The 19,459-nt window shown below is 41.4% G+C and overlaps 1 protein-coding gene across 1 annotated transcript in view; it reads right to left on the reverse strand.

Moving 5' to 3' along the window:
• Nucleotides 1-19,459, reverse strand: part of Slc5a1 (solute carrier family 5 member 1) — a 76,152-nt gene that overhangs the window by 27,506 nt on the left and 29,187 nt on the right. The window contains exons 3-5 of the mRNA XM_028758111.1: nucleotides 17,830-17,934; nucleotides 16,665-16,724; nucleotides 15,416-15,520 (exon numbers count right to left, since the gene is read on the reverse strand). Coding sequence (XP_028613944.1) covers nucleotides 15,416-15,520; nucleotides 16,665-16,724; nucleotides 17,830-17,934 — 270 coding nt within the window. The remainder of the gene's footprint in view (nucleotides 1-15,415; nucleotides 15,521-16,664; nucleotides 16,725-17,829; nucleotides 17,935-19,459) is intronic.

Below are 19,459 nucleotides of genomic sequence, written 5' to 3' on the forward strand. Positions count from 1 at the left end.
CAGAAGCCAGAAGCCAGAAGTTAGTAGAGATTCTTCCTCTCATGAATTCTATCCTGGGGACCCCAAAATTCTTGCTAAGGGTACCATAGCTAAGTGAACATAGCTGACCACAGCTGAGTAAACCCGCTCTATGTTGAAGCTCTGGTATTGGTTTTTAGTTCCCCTTCCTACCTCAATTTTCAGTGTTTCCCTGGGGATTTTCCCCCTCGTCCTTTCCAGTTTACAAAGACTAACACAGCATGCAGTATTTTGATACTCAAAAAAGTATTGGTGTTTGCACCTTTCTGCCTATACTTTGGGGATTGCAGTCAGACAATGAAATTCTCAAGACAGATATTGAACACCACAAAGTTCTCTTATTGGAAAGAGATGGTGAATTAATACGTGAAGTACAGGCTGCCAAGGAAGGTCCAAAGTCTTATGGCATTACAAGATGAAAAGCTAAAACTTCAGCAAGAAACGGTGAATAATGAAAACACAGTGTAAGAAAAAGAAAAATTCTGAACCGAGACGGCCAATCATCTATTTGCAGATCCATGTGACCTCAGCCAACCAGCCATTTGCAGGTCCACGTGACCTCACTGGCGCAGAGAATGACCCGCTGAATTCGAACTAATAAACAACGAGGAAGGAAATGGCCCAGAGAATAAAACAAGGATGCCGACATTTAAGTGGCCAAGTTGGAAAAGCGCAACTGGAAGCTGAGAAGTTAAGTTTGCTCTTCTGCGACACTGGAGGAAAAGCAGATACAGTGGTTGGAAGAGCTGCATAAAGGCCTTGAGTATATCTCAGAGAGAGGAGAAAAGGATAATCAAGCCAAGATAAACTACAGCGATCTGAAACTGCTCAGAGAAGAGAAATTCTCGTCAGGGAAACAAATTGAAGAGACTACAGGAGAAACTGGAAGCCTTGGAGGCAAAGAATTAGAAACAGAAAACCTGGGCTAAATAGACAAAATGTTCTATTTGAAGAATATGCAAGGCTTCAAAAATGACTAAAGAATACACAGAGAAAACAATAAATTTCAAAGTCTCAGTTTGGGTTCCTAACATGCCCCCAACAGCATCTGGGAACTCTGCTGACTGTTATCAGCCTCAGCTCCTGGACAAGGACGCGCTTTTCCTCAGACCCGGAAGAGCAGCATCAAATGGAACCCAGTCTACTTCACAAAACACCAGGAGCCTGTCCACTTCACTAAAACCACACAAAAAGAACTAGAGAAACTGGGATCTCCTGAGGAAGGATATGGGAAGAAAGGGGCAAGATCAGAGATTTAACAATGCATCAAATTCAACACTAGGCACTGAGATACTTTATTACTGTTTGCCAGAATACATGAGCCAGCTCAAGAAAAGGTACCAGCGACATGTGCTGCCTAAATTCTAGGATTTTAGGATTATACTAAATGAAAGGGAAGTATTCTGAGAGTTTCAGAAACATTTAGAATATATGTTGACAATCTTTTGTCAATATAAAAAAGGGAACTAGTTAATTAAGGAATAAGTTTTCAAATTATTATTTTTTTACACTGTTGAATTTTTCTGGCATTTTGCCTGAAATATATCCAATTTGAATTCCTTTTTCCTCATCTTTGAGATATCTGATTGATAAAGACAACATCAGTAAACTTCTGGCTTATTATAATCAAAAGTTATAAATCAAGGGTTTTGGAAAAGATAGCCACTTAGAAGTATAAAAACACTTAAAAGTTTCTAAATATATGTTCATTATAGAAATGTTTGTTTTCTAAAAGCTGAGCACTTGGTGTATTAAATTATTAAGTAATTAATAAATATTTTTGTACCTAAAAAAGTATTGATGTTTGTCTGACTATAGCTCCAAGGCTGATCATTTTTTATTGAACAGACTATCAGATTTATTATTGTCATCATCATCATCACCACCATCATCATCCTGGGAATGACTCCCTTTCTCAGTCAGTGGTTGTCTTTAGTTTGTTGTCTAGGAATGGGACCCATGAGACTTATCCTCTTCTGTGTTAGCATTCTGTACTGATGCTACCATTGTTTCTGTCTTGTTTATGCAGCCATTATACAGGCAAACGTGTGTGTGTGTGTGTGTGTGTGTGTGTGTGTGTGTGTGTGTGTAATAACCAATGATAATTTCTAAAAGACTATCACTATAGGGTGATATGGAAGGAATTGGAGGAAGAGGACTTGAGAGGAATTGGAAGAAGAAAAGGAATGGGATGTGATTATATTTTAGTTCAGAATATATAAAGGGCCACCCATGCCTTCCCCCATAGCCTGTCAGGTCTAGCATTCGGTGCCCTTACCTACTCTGCCCAACCTGCCTATATCTAAACCAACCTCTGAGTTTCTACCAGTGCCTGTTCTACCTGCCACCAACCACAAGTCTCTTCTGCATGGCATCCATCCCCTCCAACCAGGCAGACACTCCCTTTCCAAGGTCTATCCAAGTGAAAGTCCCTGACCTCCATCATGACTTCTCTTCAACCCACCAGATCTAGTCTCAATCCAGCGTCTAGTGCCCACTCCTAGTCTAGCCTTCCCTGCTCTTACCACAGTGACCTTGAAGCTTTGGCCAGGACTCTCCCTACTTATTCTGAAAGTCACAGGGCCCTTGATGCTAGATCTACACCACACACAAAGCTTGGACCAAGAAACACATCCTGAACACAGCCCAGTCTCCTCTGTCCACCTGACCCCATTCTACCCAAGCCATTCTCAACCTCTAGACCCAACCCTAAGACATGTCCTCTCTTCTGTCCAACCTGCTCTGTCCATATCAGGCTTAGAACTAACAAATGGAATCTATAGACCAGATGTCATCAAAAAATATAAATAATATGTAAGATTGAGCCAGTATCTTCTCTCCAAAACTTACCAGTCCCGTGGAAGGGTTTGCAAATGAGAGTTACATAGACGAACCCCAGGACACAGAATTTAAAAGAATAATCGTAATTTCATTGAGGAATTCAAGGAGTTTAGGGAAGACACAAACAGTTTAAGCACCAAATTCAAGGCACTCAAGTTCATAAAAGAAACACCACCACATCTGAAATCACATATTAATCCTCGCACAATGATAGTGGGTGACTTTAATATACCACTCTTGCCAATAGACAGATCATCCAAGCAAACACTAAACATAGAAATGCAGATAATAACTGACATCATAAACCTACCAACCTACCAAATATTTACACATTTCACCCACACACATGGCTTCTCTAAAGCTCAAGGAACTATCTCCAAAACTGGCCACATACTCAGCCATAAAGCAAGTCCCCACAAATACAAGAAAATCAAAATTCCCTGTATCCTTTCTGACCACCACAGACTAAAATTGGATGTCCTCTAAACCAAGGTGAGGCATGCCTCTAATCCTAGCACTCAGGAGGCAGATGCAGTCAGAACTTTGAGTTCAATGACAGCCTGGTCTATAGAATGAGTTCAAGGACAGCCAGGGTTACACATAGAAATCCTGTCTCAAAACAAAATAAAACAAGCAAAACAACAACAAAACAGAACTGGATAGCAACAACAACAGACAGCAAAAAGCTTACAAACTCAGGGAAAGTGACCAATTCACTGCTGAATGAAAAATGAGTCAAGACAGAAATTAAAGACTTTCCAGAATTGAATGAAAATGAAAACACAACATACCCAAACTTATAAGGAATAATAAAGGCAGTTTTAAGAAGCAAGTTCATAGCCCTAAGTGCCTACATCAAAAAGATGGAAAGATCTCACATTAGTAACTAAACAGGACATCTGAAAGCTTTAGAACAAAGAAAGAAAGAAAGAAAGAAAGAAAGAAAGAAAGAAAGAAAGAAAGAAAGGAAGGAAGGAAGGAAGGAAGGAAGGAAGGAAGGAAGGAAGGAAGGAAGGAAGGAAGACACTCAAAAGGAGTAGAGGCAAGATATAATCAAACTCAGGGCTGAAATCAATAAAATGGAAAGAAAAAAATCAATACAAAGAATCAATGGAACAAGGGGTTGGTTCTTTAGTAAAAATCAATTAGATTGACAAATCCTTGTTAAAATTAACTAAAGAGCTGAGGGAGAAGATCCAAATTAACAAAATTAGAGACATAAAGGGTAACAACAACAGACACAGGTGAAATCCAGAGAATCATGAATTCCACCAGATTGGAAAATCCAAAAGAAATGGATAATTTTCTCAATATGTATCACCCACCAAAGTTAAATCAAGATTATATAAACAATTTAAACAGACCTGTGACATAGAGTGAAGTATAAGCAGTAATTAAAAGTCTACTACCCCCCACCAATGTCCAGCTACACAAGATTTTAGTGTAGAATTTTACCAGACTTCAAAGAAGAGTTAACCCCAATATTCCTCAAATTATTTCACAAAATAGAAACAGAAGGAACATTACCTAATTCTTTTTTAAAAGTCATAGTTGTCCTGATAACTAAACAACATAAAGACTCAACAAAGAAAGATAATTATAGACCAATTTCCCTTAAGCAAAAATTCTCAATTAAATACTTGCAAACTGAATCCAAGAACACATGAAAGAGATCATCCATCATGACCAAGCAGGCTTCATCCCAGAGATACAAGGATGGTTCACCATCCTTGATAATAAGACAATGATAAATACAATCCACCAGATAAACAATTAAAAGAAAAAATATATGATGACCTTAGTAGATACATAAAGAGCCTTTGATAAAAATCCCAAGCCCTTCATGATAAAAGTCCTAGAGAGATTAGAGATACAAGGGACATACTTCAACATAATAAAGGCAGTTTACAGCAAGCTCATAGCCAACATCAACTTAAATGTAAAGAAACTCAAAACAATTACACTAAGGTCAAGAACAAGGTAAGGTTGTCTACTTTTTCAATACCTATTCAACACAGGACTTGAAGTCTTAACCTGAGCAGTAAGACAACGGAAGGAGACCAAGGGGATCCAAACAGGATGCAAAGGAGTTAAAGTGTCTTTAGTTGCAGATGATCTGATAATACACTTACGTGTCCCTAAAACTCTCAGCCAGAAACTCTACAGTGGGTAAACACCTTCTTCAAGGAATGGGGATACAAAGTCAGTTACTGCCCTCCTAAATACAAATAACAAATAGTCTGAGACAGAAATCAGGGGAACCACACAATAGCCTCAAGAATATAAAATATCTTGGGGTAACTCTAGTCAAGCAAATGAAAGATGTATATGATAACTTTAAGACAATAAATAAGAATATTGAAAAAGATATCAGAAGATAGAAAGATCCCATGCTCATGGATTAGTAGGATTAATATAAAAAAAATGACCATGCAATCAAAAGCAATCTCCAGATTCAATGCAATTCTTATCAAAATTTCAACACAATTCTCCACATATCTTGAAAAGACAATTCTCAGTTTCATATGGAAACACAAATCCAGGGTAGTTAAAACAATCCTGAATAATAAAAGCTGCCGGAGGTCTCACCATCCTTAACTTAAATTGTCCTACAGAGCTTACTAATAAAAACCACATGGTTCTGGCACAAAAACAGACACACAGATCAGAATTGAATTGAAGACCCAGACATAAACCCACACACCTATGGACACCTGATTTTTTTAAAATAAAGAAGCCAGAAATACACACTGGGGGAAAAAGACAACATGTTCAACAAACAGTGATGTTCAAAGTGGACAGCTGCGAGTAGAAGGCAAATAGACTCAGACTTATCATCCTGCACAAAACAACACCAAATGGATCAGTGACCTCAACATAAAATGAGACACACTGAACCCAACAGAAGAAACCAGAAAACTCACTGGCACAGAAAAAGACTTTCTGAACAGGGTACCATTAGCACAGGCACTAATATCAACAATTAATAAATGGGACCTCAAGAAGCTGCAAGGCTTCCATACAGCCAAGGACATCATCATTCAGACAAACCAACAGCCTACAGAATAGGAAAACATTTTTACCAAGTACACATCCTATAGAGGGCTAATATCCAAAATATATAAAGAGCTCAAAAAAGTGGACATCAAGAAAACAACCCCATTAAAAATGAAGTATAGATTTAAACAGAGAATTCTCAAAAGTGGAAACTCAAATGGCTAAAAAGAACTCAATGTTCAACATCCTTAGTCATCAGGGAATGCAAATTAAAACTTCTTGGAGATTTCATCTTAACACCTGTCAGAATGGCTAAGATCAATAAAACAAGTGACAGCTCATCTTGGAGAGAATGGGGAGCAAGGGGAACACTCACCCATTGTTAGTGGCCATGCAAACTTGTACAGTCACTATGGAAATCAGTGTGGTGGGTCGTTACAAAGATAAGAATCAATTTATCTCAGGATCCAGCTATACCGCTCTCAGGTGTATACCGTAAGAACATTTTATCTTACCACAGAGACACTTGCTCAACCATGTTCATAGCTGCTCTATTCATAATAGCCGGAAATTGGAAACAGCCTAGATGTCCATCAACAGATAAATCAATAAAGAAAATATAATACATTTTACTCAGTTGTTACATCAAGAAATTTACAGGCCAATAGATGAAATTAGAAAAATATCATCCTATGTGAAGTATTCCAGACTCGGAAAAACAAATATGATATATATTCACTTATATGTGGATAATAGCTGGTAAGTCAATGATAATCAAACTAAAATCCATAGAACCACAGAAGGTAGGTACAGAGTAAAGGACTAAAGGGAACATTTAGATCTCCTTAAGAAAGGGAAACAGAATAGATAGTTATACATGGATGGATGGAAGGATGGATGGATGGATGGATGGATGGATGGGAGGAACTAGAAGGCCAAGTGGGGAGGAGGACAGGAGAAGAGGTTGAGGGAGGGAACACAGAGAAACAGCAAAAATTAAAGGGGCGTTTTGAGGGTTAGAATAGGAACCTAGTACAGTAAATCTTCCTAAAATATATGTATATATGAAAATGCTCCAAATGAAATTGCCAAATAATGGGGGATATGGAGTCCCAACGGGACATCTTTCAGCAAGTTGGCTGTCAAATAAGGCTTCCAGTACTAGGCATGGGTCACATCTAATTGAGTTGTTGACTAAAGGGAGCTCCCAAGGAAACCCCAAACCAGTTCAGGCTGTTGCCAAGGCTAAAGGTTGTGCTCCACAAACTGGCAGCAAGGCTCTATTGCTGAAGACAACACCCACACAACTCACTGAACCTAGATAAGGTGAGGTGATGCCTGCACAGAGCCTTCAGCATATGGGTCAGTGTTCTTGGTTCCAGAAGGTACTCGGCAGGCTACTGAATAAAGAAATACACAAACAAAACAAAGAAGCAACGAACCTACAAACTGGTTCCTTGAGAAGATAAACAAGATTGACAGACCCTTGGCCCAATTAACCAAAGAAAAAGGAGAGGACGCAAATTAACAGAATCAGAAATGAACAGGGAAACATTACAATAGAATCCAAAGAAATTCAGAATAAATAGGGATGACTTTAAAGGCCTGAACTCCATTAAACTGGAGAATCTAAAACAAATGAATGATTTTCTAGATTCAGCCAAGAACTGATATTAAATCAAGAAGTCAACAGCCTAGACGGACTCATAACAAATGAAGAGCTTGGCTTAATAATAAAAAGCCTTTTGGTGTCAGGGTGGTGGTAGCCAGGGCCAGGTGGGATTCACAGCAGAAGTCTGCCAGCTTTTCGAGGAAGATCTACAGCCAATCCTTCATAAACTATTCAAAACAAATAGAAATTATAGGAGAATTCCTAAATTCCTTCTACAAAGCCAGCATTATCCTACACCAAAATCAGGTAAAGACTCAAGAGGGAGGGAGGGAGGGAGGGAGGGAGGGAGGGAGGGAGGGAGAGAGGGAGAGAGAGAGAGAGAGAGAGAGAGAGAGAGAGAGAGAGAGAGAGAGAACTACAGACAAATATGAACAGGGACTCAAAAACAATCAGTAAAATATTTGCAAACATAATACAAAGAGACATGAAAAATATTATACACCATGAGCAAGTTGAGTTTACTCATGAAATGAACCACCAGGGTTGGTTCAACAGACAGAAGTAAAAAATGTAATAGCCAGATAAATAGAATTAAAGAAAAAAATCATATGATCATATCAATAGATGAAGAAAAAGCCTTTGACAAAATCCTACATGGCCTCAGGATAAAAGTCCTAGCGGATGTAGAGCTAGAGGGAACATATTTCAACGTAAGAGCATCAATGTATGAGAAACCCACAGTCAACATCCTCCTGAATGGAGAAAAGCTTGGAGCAAACCCACTGAGGTCAGGAATGAGGCAGGGATGTCCGCTGTCACCTCCTTTCCAACATGTACTCAAGCCAGAGTGAAGAGAAGAAAGTCCAGGAGGCCTCAACCCGACACAAAGAGCTTCAGGCAACTAAGGGATGCAGAAAAAGAGAAAGCCTTCCTCAAGGAAGAGAACATCAACTGGTTGTGTAATACCAAATGGTCAGTCCTGACAACATGCACACAAGTGACGTCAGACACATGAGCAGGTTATGCTTGGGAATGAATATATGTGCATATATAGGGGGAGGGGGGATGATGCAATTGTATTGTAATCTCAAGAATAAAAGAAAAGATCTTAACAAAAAAGTGTATAAAATTAAGAATAAAATAAACCTAAAACAATATATTGAAAGGATCACTTTCCTGGAATATTTTCTACAGAAAGAAAAGTCCTTTTGAAAAAAAAATTAAGAAAATAATAAAATAATTTGTAAATGTAGTTTAAAAACAAATAGCATGGAAAGTTATACATTAGAAAGTAAAACACTTTGGGTTGAGAGGCCATGGACACACAGTGACCAAGTGCCCTGTGGTCCTGCGGACATCCCTGTCCTAGGGTAGAAAACAGGGGGCACACAATCGTCCTGACAGCATGTACATGACCGTCCCCAAAAAGGGATCTGTTTGAGTTAAACCTAGGAGCTCCAAAGCTTTATTTTTTTTCACTGACAGCATCTAATTAAAATTTTTTTAATGATACAAAGAAAAAAATAAAGAAAAGACATTTCAAAGTCATTGCTGCCAAAGCTGGCCACTGCTCAGGGCCTTTTTGTCTGCTGTTGTGATTTTTTAATACTTACCTGAAAGACAGGTGTCAACATTAATGCTCCCTACCCTCTGACAGGTGATTATGGAGATAAAAACTGAAAACATATTTTTAACTTGGTGGCTAAAGAAGGGGGAAGACCATGCATTGTGTGTATAATTTTGTGTGTGTTGTGTACTTGAGTATCTGTGTCTGTGTATCTGTGTGTGTGTGTGTGTGTGTGTGTGTGTGTGTGTGTGCCTCTGTGCAGGAGGGCATGCATGCCTGCTGCTTGTATGGTACTGGAGGCTGAATCCAGGACTTGTACATGATAGGCAAATGTACTGCCCCTGACCTATACTTGGAGTGTTGTGCATGTCCTTATTGTAACTTGATAGAAATAATATGGACAAGACCAAACTATGAAGGTGCTTGTATATAAGTTATAGGACTGGATATTTTCCCTGCCTAAAATTCTTCTTAAATGCCATTATTTTCTTACATTTTCAAAGATAATGCAGAAATTTTAAAATAATAGGTTTTCATTGATTATATATATATATATATATATATATGTATATATATGTATATGTATATATATATATATGTGTGTGTGTGTGTATATGTATACATATATATACATCTGTATGTACATATATATTATATATATATATATATATATAATCATAGACTGGAAGACTCTATCAAGCAGTATCAACTTTTTCAGATGGCACCTGGGATCAAGAATATATATTAATAAGTTCTGCTTTATTTCTTTTTTAAATAAATTGCTTAGATATATAAAGTCTGGGTGGTAAATATAAAAGTGCTTGTCGTATCATTCTTTGTACTTTCATATGTATGAAATGCTTTGTGCAAGTTTTTTTTTCATTTATAAGAATGGTGGGTGAGTTAGAGAATATACAGGCAGCCTTCCATATCCTTGCTGTGTCTCACAGGTCATCCCAGATCGCTCCTTTGCTAAGATACTATTAGCTCTAAAAGGAAAGAGAGAGAAGCAAGCCGGGACAAGAGGATGAGAGGAGCACAGTAAAAGAGAGGAGGGAAGGAAGAGGGGGGAGAGAAGGAAGAAGGGGGAGAGACAGGGGAGAAGGAGGAAAACATTCTCAAGACTGCTAACAAAACCAACTTTAAGTAACAATGCTAAAGTATATCCTTCCAAGCCAAGAACTGACAGTCCTTTTCTGTAAAGAGTGAGGTAGGAAGCCAGACATGGCAGCACTGGCCTATCGTCCCAACTGCTAGGGGCACTGAGGCTGAAGACCATCACCTCAAGATCGACAGAGAGCCCAAGGTTAGTCTGAGATAAGTGAGAACTTGTCTCAAAAAATTAATTTAAAATTTAAAAAAATTAAGTAGCTCAGTGGCAGAGTGCTAGGCCCTGGATTCTATCCCAGTGACACACATGCATACATAAAAATACACAATGACGGGGAGGGGAAGGTCTCAGGCACTGAGACCTATTTACCCTTGTCATCTGTGTCAAAGACGTCTGCCCAAAGCAAAGCACAAACCACAAATGTGCTTTGTTAGGTTCCCGATAAAATATTTATTTATAAAAGGTTGGATTCAACCCAAAGCATCATTCTCATCATTCTGAGAGATGGGATGAATGTATCCATGGGACTCAGGGGTGCAATAAAACATGGACCCCATTGGGAAGCCTCCGAGAGTAACAGAGCCTAGGCAGGCCATATGGCCTCAGCTCAGAAGTTTAAAAGCCAGGATTTGGGCGGGGGGTGGGGGGGCGTGTGGGGGAACAAGATCTCTCTACATAGCCCTGGCTGTCCTGAAACACACTATGTAGATCAAGATGGCTTTCAACTCACAGAGATCCTCCTGTCTCTGCCTCTGATTGCTAGAATTAAAGGCATACACCACCATGCCTGGTCCAATCCTAGGATTATACTTGTGTGAATGTGAGTATGTATGTGTGAGTGTGTGTGTGTGTGTGTGTGTGTGTGTGTGTGTGTGTGTTTTCTGCCCATTCTGATCCTAACCAAGATATATCTGAGTACCTGCTAGGTCGTGCCTAGCAATGAGGTTTCAGATGGAGAAGCCTCATTGCTCAGATTTCTCTTTCCATTTGTCAAAGTGAACAGCCCAGGTCATAAGCATCAAGCATTAAGCAAAAGCAAAAGCTTTTATCTTTACCCAAGGATCCAAAATGTACAGTGGGGTTGCTGTAAAAAGTTTATTGCAGCCATGATCTCTGATAACAGCTCTGGGAAGTAGAAACCAGGACGTTCAGTTGTCATATGATTCATAAAATCTGAAGCTTTATCTCAACTGATTGTCCATATTTGAATGAGATACACCATGTCAGGAAATCTCACAAATTGATATGGCAGGTGTTCAAGTGAGACAATAAAGTTCATGAAGTGACAACGAGCTATGATCACAAGATGGTAGCCACAGACAAGGCGCTTTGTGGCTGCTAACCTGTGCCTGCAACTCCCTTTGCCTCCTTCTTTTACCAACCACACACCTACCAAATCCCTGCATCCTCCCAATCCCTCCTGGTGGGTCCTCAGTTATCCCCTGTCCAGATATGAGTCTCACAAGGCCATCCTGGCTCTGTGCTCATCTGTCACAAGCCATCTGTGTATGTACATGTGCCAGCACACTGTAGATACACATATGCACACAAACCACAAGCACACTCACACACATGTGCGCACACATGCACACACAGGAACACAGGCATACACACACACAGACACACACACACACACACACACACACACACACAGGTTAATCTTTTTTTAATATAAATCCTTACCACTGTGCTTTGGGAACTAACTCTGTGTCTATGAGCCTTGTATTCCTGAACATCGGGCTCCCCATAGGTATAGCTGACATCACTGTAAGTTCTCAAAAAAAATGACATCATATGGCCCAAAGTGAACGTAAAGCCAATCAAATTTATAAGGACAGGTTCTTGCTTTCTGCGCACACCCTTCCTTCCCCATCATCACGCACTCATTCTGAAGCAGATGTTTCCCACACAGTCTGTCCAGTGCCTTTCTCAGCCATTCTGTTACACTGTGCATTATGAAACCTCTCCATTTTTACTGCAGTTTGAGTTTTGACCTAATCTCTAGACCAATGTAAGGTTCACATAGAGGAAGGACATCAAGTCAAAGATTTGAGTGTCAGAAACCCTGCCTCTTATTCCAGCTCTGTTCTTGTGGAACCTCACAAAGCCTGTCCCCTCTGTGTACAGTTTGTCCATCTATAAATTTGAGCATAGGACACAGCATCAGACTCGCTATCCCTTTCCTTCACCCTGTGGCTTCATTTTACCTAAGCAGGGGACAGGATTGTGAGACAAGCTTTGAACTTAGACAGCTTGTATTCAGTGTTTGACAGGTGTGTGTCTGTATACCAGCTGTGTGATTTCATATGTGTGAACGTGTGTGCATGCCCGTGTATGCATGTGTGTGTAATGCACTCACACATGGAAGTCAGAGGAAAACTTTGCAGTTGGTTCTCGACTTCCGACTGGCTGAAGCAGGATCCCTCTTCTTTCTCTCCCTGAGCATGATTCCAGGCTAGTGCTTTTACACACTGAGCCATCTCTCAAACCCTGCCGTACTCTGATGAGACCCAGAGACAGAGTGGGCAAAGCCCCCTGGTGGGAACTGGAGGGCACAGGGCATCCTCCTGTGTGCTTCTCAGGACAACTTTGGGATCTTTGTTCACTCAATGGGTAAAACAAGTATTATGTTGGCCAGAGCCTCCGGCAAGGAATCACACACAGGGATCAGTCTGAAACTGTGTACAATGCAATTGCAAACTGTGGGGAAAGGTGGCAGCTGGAGACTGATCCCCTTCATTCCTGCTGGGCTGCAAGGAGTTGGTCCCTGACTACCTGGGGGCTCTGAGTCCTAGGAGGTTTAATCAGTAACCAGAAAGTAGGAGAGGTGATAAGGTGGGCAGGAAAAAAGGGCTGGCACAGTTTACTTATGTGACCGCCCCTGTACCAGTCTAAGGGCAAAGAGTACCCTTTCCATGGCAACTGCAGTCAGTAGAACCAGCTTGAACCTGAGCTTGGGATGCTGACCTCTAATAAGGAGGTCTGTGCCCTTTCCCATGCACTCACAGCTTGCAGCTACACTAAGACACGGTTCCCTTTGGGCATCCTAATCCTTTTAGGGTATCTCCTGACCCCACTGCTCACACCCCTTCTTCTCTTCTTACTTGATGTCCCCCTCCCTTATGAAGCTCACTCTGATTTCTTCAGCACCCCTAGCACTTTGCAATCGTGGCTCTGCACACTGGTCTCTAGTGAAATAAAGATGGGTAAATTCAGGTTTTTCATCTTGTAACTAATTACTAACCCTGGAAGAGACAAAAAGAATAAGGAGGCAAAAATCAAACTGCTACTAGCTGTGAGCATCATTGGTGTGTGTCAGGAGGCGGTATAAAAAGGGATACAATTCTGGTTGCTAGCCCTAACTCCTAAGACATGGTCTTATGAGCTTCATCATTGAAAGGTTCAAAACAGTGCTGGAAGAACTGAGTGTCCGTATACAAAAGAATGCATGGACTCTGCCTCATACCATACACAGTTCAACTCAAAATAGATCAAACCCTGGAAAATAAGAGATAACACTCTTAAGAGGAAGACTGGGAGCCTGCTCCAGAAATAAATGTGCTTTCTGTGCATAGACAAGAACCTTGATTCGAATTCTTCAGCCCCAGGTAAAAGACAGACATAGCTTGTGTTTATAGCCCCACTGCAGGGGTTGGAGACAAGCAGGTCCCAGGGACTCATGGGTAGTCAGTCTAGCTGAGTGGTGAGCTCTTCATTTAGTGAGAGACCTTGTCTCAAAAACCTGAGGTGGGGAACAATATAAAAAGACATTTGCTGGACAGTGGTGGATCTCAGGAGGCAGAGGCAGGCTGAATCTTTGTGAATTCGAGGCCAGTCTGGTCTACAGAACTAGTACCAAGACAGCCAGAACTGTTCCATAGAAAAACTCAGCCTCAAAAAGCAAAACAAACAAACAAAAAGACATTGATTTCTGGCCTCCATATTGCATATTGGGGTGTATATGCACACACATTCACACACAAACACACACAATTTTATTTAACTTTTAATAGAAAACATGGAAATAAATCTTCATTCTCTTGAATTTTACAGCAAATTATAAGAAATATTGGCAAAAGCATGAGCAGCACATGCAAAATAGGTAATTCTGCCGAAATGTTAAATCTATGTACATCAAAGAATACTGTCCAGAAAGGGAAAAGATAGTCTATACATGGGAGGAAATACTTGCAAGTAATACACCTGACAAGGGTCTGGAATCTGGAATATTATAAAAAAATTATTATTGAACAAGAAGACAAACAATCTATTATCTTAAGTCTTTGCATGTAGGCCAGACCAGAGGAAAAATATAATAGAGGAAAAAAATAATTGTGGCATACACTGGCTGCTCATCCAGGGGACCCAATATCAATTCTCTTCACTCAAACGGTACCTCTCAATTATCTGTAACACCAATTCCATCAAATGATGGGGCAGCATGCAAGTGTACACACACACACACACACACACACACACACACACACACACTCGGCAGGACAGAGTCAGGAAGGCAAAATACTCATACACATAAATTTTAAATAAAAAAAATTTTTAAAAGTCTATTTCTATAGGTTTAACCTTTAAAATCCACACATGAGCGAGTGGGCATCTGTCTTTCTTTGCTTGTTTATTTCATTTAACATAATGGCCTCCATGTTCGCCCATATTGTCAAATGGTGAGAGTTCTTTCTAAGGCTGAACAGTGTGTGTGTGTGTGTGTGTGTGTGTGTGTGTGTGTGTGTGCCTGTGTGTGTGTCTGTGTATGTGTGTCTGTGTGTGTGTGTCTGTGTGTGTGACGAGCACTTTTGTTGACTATATCTTGACTACTGTAAACTAGGCTACAATGGACATTTGGTGTTTCTTGTGCATGCTGCTTCCGTTTCCTTTGGATATATGCTCAGTGGCGGGAATGACAACTCAGATAGCATCTCAACCCCTTTTTAATCTTCTCTTCAGAGCAGCTTCTGCCGACTCTCCTAAGCCTGTTATATTTTCACCTTGCACCAGAACGGAGAAAGAGTCCCATTGAGCTCCACTGGCCCCTTGGTGCATAAAATAGAACATTCCCCTAAGAAGCTAGAAGGCTTAAAACATAAAGTCCATAGAAACTTAGTCGCTTCTTGGTGGAATAGCACATTCGAGAAGATGAGTCAATGACTAGCCTCCTCTTCCTCGCCCCACCCCTTCGGAAGATGAGCCAGTGGCTAGCCTCCCCTCCATCACCCCGGTCCATCCGTCCGCCCGCCAGTGACAGTGACGCACTCACAGAGATCTTGGTAAAGATGTAGAGGATCAGGGACAGAAGAGAAAGATAGATTTGGATCCGCTTGCCTCCAAACCGCTTCCGCAGATACTCCGGCATTGTCACCACCTGCATGGGGTGAAATGGAGCCAAAGTGAACAGAAAGTCTAGAGCAAATGGGATCCCATCCTGGTGTCAGAGCCTTCTCGGAAGTGTGGTCAGGAATTCATATCAACATGCACACACACACACACACACACACACACACACACAGAGAGAGAGAGAGAGAGAGAGAGAGAACACACACAGACACACACACACACTAGCACTCAGTTGCAACACATCAAAAGTGCCAAATAAGCACATGTTTTCTAATGAACAGATGACTGGACACAACTAAGGAGGCAGATGCTTGCCCTGGAGGAGGCACATGCATGCATACACACATTTGTGTTTGTGTGTCTGACTCTGTGTGTCTGTGTGTCTATGTTTGTGTGTATGTGTGGTTATATATATTACACCTACTGCAAATAAGACAATAGTAGTCTCTATGCACTAAAGAAGTTGTCCAGGTTGAATATAACTGTCACCTTGCTCTACACAGACAGTATCGAGGATTGTAGCTGCAGGTCTTCTCAAATATTCTACTAGTTTCCTTCTGCAGACTCCATCCACACTTCCTGTTTTGCTCCCTATATCCTTAGCCTGTTGTCTTCTGGGACCCTTGTGTCACCAGCGATCAGTGAGCCTTCAGAAGGTATAGCCTGTAGAATTTGACCTATGCCACTTTGAGCTTCCAGTGCATGAACTTATATGTTGGAAGTGCTAATACATGTCATTAAATAGGTGGAGTTAAAGCCGTGTTTGATCAGCTGCACTCTCAGAAACAGGCGGTGATGTTGCCCGTAAACGAAGAGGACACAGCTGCTTTTCTACCGTTTCCCTTCTAGGGAGGAAGTAAAGAGCTGTGTATGGAGAACATGGAAGTGCAAGGCTAGAACACCCCCAGAGAAGATGCGGGATCCTTCAGGGGACTCAGAATTAAAGAGGGTCACTTAGCCCCTCCTGGATGGAAGTGTAATGGCTCTGGACTGAATGGAGCCAGCAGGACTGTTGGATGCCCCTGCAGGCAATCAGGAGCTGTTCTGCAATTTGGGAATGAAAGTAGACCCAGATTAGTCTCTGTCATTTATGCCATCAAGTCCTCTGTCCCCTCCAAGAGGCTCAAGTTCCCATGCGTATTTGCTGACAAGATAAAGGAATGGCTACTTACCCCAGCCTTGATATAAATAGGAACAAATATCCAGCCCAGCACGGTCACCAAAATCAAGGCCTAAAACCAAAACGAAGTAAATTTAGATTAGAAAAAACCTTAGCCCATCTCTGCCTCTCTCAAGAGACCCTCAACTGCCATAGAAAAACCTTCACCTCTTCCTTTCTTTCCTTCCTTCCTAAGGACAATTCCCCAGAGTACTTGCCTGGCATACAGCAAAAGCATATGAGCAGCAGTGGAAGAGAATCCAGGATGCTGCCTACTGACACAGCCCAGACCCCAGCCAGAGCTCAGAGCTCTCTTTTATCTCATCCCTGGTAAATGTTGAATAAAATACCATTCAGAGAAGTAAAGGAGAAGGGAGGAGGCAAAAGGAAGGGATGGAGGGAGGAAGAAAGGAAGAGAGGAAGGAAGAGAGGGAAGAAAGACAAGAGAAAGAGGGAGGAGGGAGGGGAGAAGAGGAAGAGGGAGGGAAGGAAGAACGGAAGAAAGGCAGAGAGGAGGGAAGGAGGGGGACAATAGTATTTCTCAACCTCCAGCACTGCTAGAAGAGGTCTTTTAGGACCAATGGAAAAGAGGGGGGATCCTGTGACGAGGCCCCCCACCTGCTTATACTGCTCTGGGACAAACTCCTGGAGTCAGAACCCCCCATCTGTGCCCACTGTGGTTCCGAAGCTTCCGAGACGACTTAAGATCCTCTGCATTGCATGTTTCTAAGGCTGCTATAATCACACATGGGAAGCTTAGTCCTTAGCGGGAAAGGTGGTAGACTGGTTATGAGGTAGCAGAGAGCCCCAGGGAAGCCTTGAGTTTGTGAGCACAGCTCACAGAGTGACTGGTGCCATTCTAATGGGACTCCTGAGGGGATTTTCACAAAAGCCAGTCTTGGTTCTATCTACACCATCTTCCCGCTTTGGGTTATAGGATCTCCTCTCTTAGATGCCTCCCCCATCACTTGCCATTAATACTGAGGTTTCACAGCTCAGGGGAGCCTCACAAGGGTCTGTACAGTGTTGTTTAAATGTCAGTCTCCCACCCCGTTGACTAAATAAGAATCTTTTCTTTATAAAGTTAACTTGCCTCCAATATTTCATTATAGTAATGAAAAAGGGACTGATACCAGCTCCTTCCACCCCTAGGACACAGTAGCTCAAATGCCACTCACATTCCATTCGAAGCCACCCATGGCAATGCCTGCAGCTGCTCCTGTGCCCGCCAGTCCCACAAAGTGGCCGCTTCCAATGTTACTGGCGAAGAGAGAGGCTCCAATCTGGAAACAACAAATAAATAAGTAAACAAACAAACAAATAATACAGTTAGACAAGGAGGACTTTCAGGAGGATGGGCCAACACGAGAAGAGACACGTTAGCCAAATGAAGGGATGTGAGCAACCAGGGGCCAGCTGAGAACTTGCCTGTTGAAGTCTGTCGAACCAGTCCCCAAAGAAGGCAAGGGCACTTGGGAAACAATAAAAACACAAAGAGACACTTGGAGGAACTATGAGACAAGTCTGCGAGTCAGATCGCCTGTGCATGTGTCTTTTTGGAACCAGATTCTGAACTGTGAGAACACAGGAAGTCCCACGGCCACCAGGATGCCCTTGAGTCTCCTGTGAGACTGTCTGCTTGAGAGTAAGGCCGAGCCTTTCACCTTCCCATCCTGGATCAGACTAGGTGGCTATAGAAGGGGCCTTGTCTAATACAGGCTTTCTGTCTGTGAGTGCAGACAACGTTCCTGTAAAGAATCACTTAGAAGCCTCTGAGCCTCAGGCACCTTGTCCAGAAGGAGGAGTGAAGAGCTGGTGGTTTCTATTCACTAAATGCTTGAGTTTTATACGCTCACAAATAACACATGATAATACTGATAACTGTTCTCTAACGCACATCACATGGTGATTTTTTTTCCACAAAGGTCCTGGAGATGCCCCAGGAACATGCATGTATAAACCATTGCACCTTTCAAGACCACACATATATATCTGACAGCAGACTAGAAAACAGATTAGGAGGGTGGATGTTAGATCCCCAAGAAGAGGGGATAGGAGAGTAAAACTGATAACAGGTCTGTGAATGGAAATTAAAGAAGAAAATATCAACTAAGGGTCTGGAGAGATGACTAGGCAATTGAGAGCACAGGCTTCTTTTATAGAGGACCAGAGTTCAGTTTCTAGCACCCACACTGACAACTTACAAGCACCCGTAGCTCCAGTTCCAGAGGATCCTATGTCTTCTTTATTCTGCAGACACCCAGCATGCACAGTCCCACACAGACACACAAAGACACACATAATTAATTTTTTTAATTTTAAAAGAATGTTAATTTATTTAAAAAAAGAAGAAAGAAAGAAAAAAGAAAGAGAGAAAGAAAGAAAGAAAGAGAAAGGGAGGGAGGAAGGGAAGAAGGAAGGAAGGAAGGAAGGAAGGAAGGAAGGAAGGAAGGAAGAAAGAAAGAAAGAAAGAAAGAAAGGAAGAAAAGAAGAAAGGGGCTGGAGAGATGGCTCAGCTACTAAGAGTGCTGACTACTCTTCCAGAGGTCCTGAGTTCAATTCCCAGCAACCACATGGTGGCTCACAACCATCTGTAATGGGATGCCCTCTTTTGGTACACAGGTATAATGCAGATAAAGAGCTCATACATTAAATAAATAAATTTAAAAAGAAAGGAAGAAAGAAGGAAAGAAAGAAAGTAGGAAAGGAAGAAAGAAAGAGAGAAAGAGAGAAAGAGAGAAAGAGAGAAAGAGAGAAAGAGAGAAAGAAAGAAAGAAAGAAAGAAAGAAAGAAAGAAAGAAAGAAAGA

The sequence above is a fragment of the Grammomys surdaster genome, unplaced genomic scaffold, assembly GCF_004785775.1.
Source record: "Grammomys surdaster isolate TR1022 unplaced genomic scaffold, NIH_TR_1.0 126187, whole genome shotgun sequence".
NCBI lineage: Eukaryota > Metazoa > Chordata > Mammalia > Rodentia > Muridae > Grammomys > Grammomys surdaster.